The 6,000-nt window shown below is 43.7% G+C and overlaps 1 protein-coding gene across 9 annotated transcripts in view; it reads left to right on the top strand.

Annotated features, from left to right (window-relative positions):
• The first annotated feature begins 621 nt into the window (after positions 1 to 621).
• The window catches only part of LOC131580942 (sterile alpha motif domain-containing protein 13), a 38,752-nt gene continuing 33,373 nt past the window's right edge, over positions 622 to 6,000 (top strand). For 5 of the 9 annotated variants that reach the window (XM_058842727.1, XM_058842726.1, XM_058842723.1 and 2 more), the window contains exon 1: positions 641 to 775. Coding sequence is in view for 2 of the 9 variants with exons in the window: in XM_058842728.1 (XP_058698711.1) it covers positions 2,176 to 2,228 (53 nt within the window). In the remaining 7 variants the exon portion in view is untranslated. Of the gene's footprint in view, positions 776 to 2,147; positions 2,229 to 6,000 lie in introns of those variants that run through there. The other 4 variants (XR_009277988.1, XM_058842728.1, XM_058842721.1 and 1 more) reach the window with 3 other exon arrangements.

Below are 6,000 nucleotides of genomic sequence, written 5' to 3'. Positions count from 1 at the left end.
TCAGCTGGTAAGATCCACAGACCCAATGCCTCCATCTCCTTCCTCTCTCTCCCCAGAGCCGGCGGTGGCAGGGTGGGGGTGACTCGGTTGTGCTGTTCCTGGTCACTCGTCTTTCCCATCACCCCAAACCTCCAGTTGCACGAGCTCCACAGAAAGCCAAGTGTCTGCTACTCACATATGTGTTGACGAACTCATTCTAGGAATGAATTTTCGTAACTTCAACAATTTTCCAACATCTGGCGACTCCTACTTCCTACCTTGTATAAAATTTCCTCGGCTAGGTACTGCATCCTTCAACAACTAGGGATTTGTTTCCTTTCCTTTACCTCTTACACCCCGTTTCGTAGGAGGAGTAGAAGGGCCCACAAGGAGGCCCCAAGAACCTCAAGTCATGAAGCGAGCCCCGAGCGCTGCTCTCCGGCCGTGTGCCGTCGGCAGGTCCGAGCCCGCCCACAGCGTTCCGCGGTTCCCCCGGCGGTAAGCGCTGCCGGGGCTCAGCCGCTCGGCGGAGGCGCCGCTCCGTGTCCCGCCCCGCTGCCGTCCGCAGCCCCACGGCCGCCCCCGGTGCCGAGCGGGCCGGCGACGCGGCGCCTTTAACGCGGCGGCCATGACGCGGGCGGTCCGTGTGTGGCGGCCGCGTCACGGGGCCGGGCGGGGCCCCTCCCGGTGTCACTCGGAGCCGCCGCGGAGCGCCCGCTGCCGCCGGGGGGCGGGGGCCGCGGGCTCCGCCGCTCCGCAGCAGCCGGTAGCCATGCGCTGGTTTAGTTGCTCGTAGGTAGGTTTTTCTGCCTTGCTTCCCCCGCCCCCAGTCAGAACTGACAATGTGGTGCAGTGCGAGCGGGCTCGGGGCTGCCCGTGAGATGCTGAACGCGTGTCACAGCCCCGGCGCCGCCGCGAGAAGCGGAGCCCCGGGAGCCCCCGCTGCCCGGGCCCGGGGGCTCCGCGGGAGGTGCCCGCCCCGAGCCCGGGGGCTCCGGGCCGTGCGCGGCCGCGGCGCGGGGCGTTCCGCAGGTAGGCTGGTACGGGTATCGTCTGCAGTCACCTCAGGTGAACCGAGAAGTGATTTCAGGGAATGCGTGGAGTTGTTTGGTCAGCGGTGCAGGAAAAGCATCTTTTCGAATAGTTTGTTACTGTTTTCTTGGTGCTTTACATGCTTCTTCGTGTATAATAAAGGGTCTTCTTTTATTTTTTTTTTTTCCCACAGCAATATTAATTGCTATTCTCTATTTTTGCAAAGTTTTTAGCTGAAGAGCATGATTTTCCTATTCTGTACTCCCCAGAGCTTTGAGACATTTCACTGGCATCCATTAATGCTACAGCAAGAACATCCTGAGTCCTTGGTCCGTTCTCTGGTGCTCTCTGAAATAGAAATGGCTTACTTGAGAACAGAAATGAAAGTCTTGGGTCATTTCTGCATGTTCTGAGGAGTGATGGAAAAAGCTATGTGGTACAAGTACTCCAGCATGCTGCAAGGAAGGAAACAGACTGGATTTTCTCCTGTGTCCTTCAAGTGCTCCTTTCCTTTTTCGAGTCCAGTGTAGCATACCTATAGAAGAAGCTGCTCTAGTGCAGGAAGGGGGAGGTCTTATGGATAACGTACTGATTTAGGCCTCAGGAGTTTGGGGCTCAATTAGTAACTCTGCTTACCAGCTTCATTTGCACAATGGGCATAAGTGACATACTCATCTGTATCCAAGTCCACATTTGTAAAACAAGACTATGGATTTCCAAACTTTTCTAAAGATCTTCCATCTGTTTGGATTCTCTATCACGGGATGATTGAAGGCCTATTAAGCTATCTTGATACACAGCTATATATTGTAGGTCAGTCTCCACGTATATGAATGCATACAGTTTGATCAAAATTTTAACACTTGTGAAAAGGATTAAATGTAATATTACTTTCCTTGATTTTCAGGCAAGAATTATTTCTTGTGTTTGAAGCATAGGCCAACTTTTTTCCTAGTTCATTAGCTACTATCAATTTTGCCAGGCTTCCAAGGAAATCGGTCTTTGACAGCACTGTTGCTCTCAAGTGGAAACATGCTTGTGTCCCTGCTAGAATGCTTGTTTCTGTTACATTACGCTGCTCTGGTCATACTACCAGTAATTAAATACAGCTTCTTTTTTCCCTCCCTATCAATCAGTTGCTGAAGTAAAGCTTCTATCCTCCCTATGCTAACTGTTGACATGGAAAACAAAGAAAATGGCTCTCTGGATGTCAAAAAGTAAGTGTTCCTTTTACGTAAACAGCACGTGGATTTTGAATGTAGTTTTGCTTTGAACTAATGTGGTTGGCAATAGTGTCCATCTCCATCTTTGTTCATTTCAAACCCTCCCTGTTCTTTACTTCTGTTGTGTTTCAGCTTTGAAATAGAAGAGTCCAGGGCACTGAGCTGATTAAAAGTGATGTGTGGTATAACTGTATAGCAATGAAGAGGTGTAGAAACAAGTAAGTTAGGGGTACATTTTTTCTATTCCACTCAACCAGAGACTAAAGCAAGTAGCAGCACTGTAGCCAATATTGTTCCTCTGGTCACCTGCTGTTAGTGGCTTTTGCAGAAACGGTGCCTAATGAGAGAAGTGTCCTGTGTGGAAGTGACCTCTCTGTGCCCTTCTCTGCTGCCAGCCCACCTGTCTAGGGCTGAGCAGTAGTAGCAGCATCTCTTAGGTGTCAGTTCCCTTCTGAAACAGATACTTTAAGCTGCTTATTGGAGAAGCCTGAAGTTGCTGGGGTTTTATTTCAGACCTAGAGTGGGAATAAGGCAGAGATGTGGTGTGTACTGCTCTACAACTTTCTTTTGTGTGGTAGACTACAGACTAAGGCATCAGAACTTTTTTGTGAGCATTTATTTAAAGTCAGAAATTCTTTAATTAGGACTAGCAATTCTGAGATGATCTGAGAATGATCTGAGAAATGAAGTTCTGTGTGGAAAAACTTGGCTTTGCTGTTTTAGGGTTACAGAGGCCATGGTGAGAGAGATGTACACACATGTATATAATTTAAAAAAATAAAAAAAGACCATAAGGAAAGGTACTAGAGTAAGCTTTTAGTCTGTTCTGTCAAGCTGCAGCACTTTGTGCAGCTGTACCTCATTATTCTCTTTCAGATCTTTTACATAAGCTATCCAAAAAAACTTGACAATACATAGGCTACCAGGCACTAGGGTAAGGTAAATAATAATGGTCACTTCAGACTACTGATTATGAAAAGCATCAAAAGATCTGATGGCAGCCATTAAAATCAGCATCCTCCCCCTTCACTTGAGATGCTGGCTACGCCACACGAACATAAAGAGCATTTTCCTATTCAGTGACTATGAATAATTGTCGTGTGTCCCTCAGAAACCATCTTCCCTTTGACAGTCTGGTTTCTTCATTGAGCACTCTGGGGTGGGAGGAGAAAGGAGGCAGTCAAAGCAGGGACAGTTTACGTTTAATCATTTTCCCCAAGGCTTGGGTGATAAAGACTCAACTACTGATTGCTAAGGTGGCTTTTTAGAGTAGCTGGAAATTGTATTTAAACTGTGGGGCTATGGTTTCTAAATGAATGTATATAGTGTGTATGTGGGCATGTCTACAGAGGAAGTATTTGACACTTTTTTGAAGTGCATAAAAATAGCTTGGATAAAATCTGTTTGTTTTCAGCTATATCCATTCAGACCTTGCTGCTTCTGCCACATGATGGCAATAAAGGCACAGGGACAGTGGTGAAAAACAGACAAGCCTAATTCTTATTCATTGTCAGTGTATCTAGTATTTCTTTTCAAAGCCTAAAATGCCAGTCCTCATAAGATTTTAAAGCATCCAGGATGTCAGGCATAAGCTAGTGTGTGGCTAAGCTGTGGATGTTATATATTCCCTTGCCTTGACTAAAGAGTAGAGCCATGTCAGGAGCAGCGTGAGGAGGAGACTAACAAAGTCTACAAGCCAAATGAGCATCTGTGAGGGTAGATGGGTTAAAATCCAGCCAGCCTCCAGTAGTCTGCTACATGCCTTCCAGTCTTTTGCAGCTGTATCTGTGGAAATTTGCTCTACTTGAGGTCCAGCATGATGCTATTCCTTGAGGCAGGAACTTGCAATTATTTTCTGTGATTAATTAATGACTGAGGTAGAGTCCCTGAAGTCATTGCAGTTGAGCCCTGGATGGGGCTGGACCTGGATCAAGCTGTAGTTCCCCAGTGATAAAAAAAGAGCTACAAGAAAAAATAAAGCTCTTGGGCTGAGATAAAAAATTGTAGAAAGGAGGGTTTGGGGCCATATTTAATTTGAAATTAAAGTGTTTGGAGAAATAAGCAAATTACAGTTAGGTGATATTTTTACAGACTGAACCTTTTATTTGCTGTTTAGGAAGGGTTAAAATTAGTATCTTTATTTTTTTTTTAACTGAATGCTTGACATTTTGTTTATTTTTTTGGTAAAAAATTAAAGTAATTGAAAGTGACAGTCTGTCTTAGGGAAAATGCAAATATTTAAATGTAATTCCTTAAATGCTGCTTTTATAAATACATGCAGATTTTGTGTGGCATTTTACTTCTTAAGCCTCAGAATGTGCACAACACCAAAAAATCTTAGTTGAAAGACATTCTCCAATTTTAAAAAAAATACATAGGAAAAAAGTGCGGCTCTGATAAGGCCAGATAGTCTCATTTTCAATTTTGCTGAGTGTTGCTTTCTGTGTAATCACTATCAATGAAGAAATTCATGAAGTAAGTTATTATGTGATGAGCAAAAGTAAGAAACTCCATTTCTCATTGCTTGGAGATCTGTGATAAGTGAAAGAAACTGCTTTTAGAAGGCCCAGTGTAACACAGGTTGCAGATTATCCCTGTGGCCAGATTTTGGTGTCATAATGACAGACACGTTTCAAGAGTTTGGGGACGTGCACAAATCGTTGATTTCATGAGTCTTCCTTCAGGACTCAGGTAGCTGCAGAAATAAGAATCTTGTAGAAACAGTGATGGGAGGCACTCTGTATATAGATTCCATTTGGCTGCTTTGAAAAATGGTTGGCCCTTGATTCGCCCAGTTATTTTGCTGAAAAACATACACGTCCAGGAAAGGCAGAGATGGTGACTGTTGGAAAAAAAATAAAATTAAAGGACAGAACAAAAATATTGTCAGGAGAGTACAATCTGTGTTTCTTTTCCAGCTGGTCCTGTTGAAATCAAAGTCCTGTCTAAGCTTCAGACCAGAAAATGGACAGGATTCTGACACCTATCCTGATCTGTACATTTTCAATATTTCTTCATTAGCGTTATGGTTAAGCAAATATAACAATGGAAAATATTTGGCATGAACTTCAGGACTTCTAGTTGGAGAAATATGTTAAAGAAGCTCTTTGATGTCTTGCTCTTCATCCTCATAAATTGCAGTAGAAAAGGCAGTTGAGTTCACTGTGTTTCTTTTTTTACCCAAAATGTTCAGATTCACCAAGGTTGTCTTTGTGATAGGGTGATTACAGTTTGAGGAAAAGAAATGCAGGATAAGGATAGTAATATGAATGTTTTGTTGTTTTTGGTACTTGGAAAGCAATTGCTTGAGGTTAATCGCAGAAGGAATTAATTCTGATTCTGTTTAAGAGATGTTTTCTCAGATGCACAGCTATTTAAGAAGTCCATAGATTTGTCCAAAGATGAGTCTGGCAGCAGTTTTGGGAAATTGTCTATATTGAGAATTAGTGCAATCGTTTGGTGCCTCTTTTTTGTTTTAGTTGGGGAGTTCTGTTTGTTTGTAATTTATTTGTTGCTGTTTTGCAAGATAAAGATGGCTACCAGTAATTTCTACCCATGTTATAAGGACAGTCTTATTTGTGTAAAGAATAATCCACATATCATTCTTTAAGTACTTGGTAGCTGAAAGCAAGCTGCAAGCTTGAAAGGGAGGAACTTGGTACCCCACTTATGGTAGTATTCATTCTCCAACAGCAGACAGCACACTTGTAGGAAGATCCTAACTGGTTACCTTTGGCTGATGTGAAGTTTCATATACTTTCTTCTT

Source organism: Poecile atricapillus, chromosome 7, assembly GCF_030490865.1.
Source record: "Poecile atricapillus isolate bPoeAtr1 chromosome 7, bPoeAtr1.hap1, whole genome shotgun sequence".
Classification (NCBI taxonomy): Eukaryota; Metazoa; Chordata; class Aves; order Passeriformes; family Paridae; genus Poecile; species Poecile atricapillus.
The sequence above is the reverse complement of the archived record's forward strand: the minus strand, read 5'-3'. Positions and strand labels throughout refer to the sequence as shown.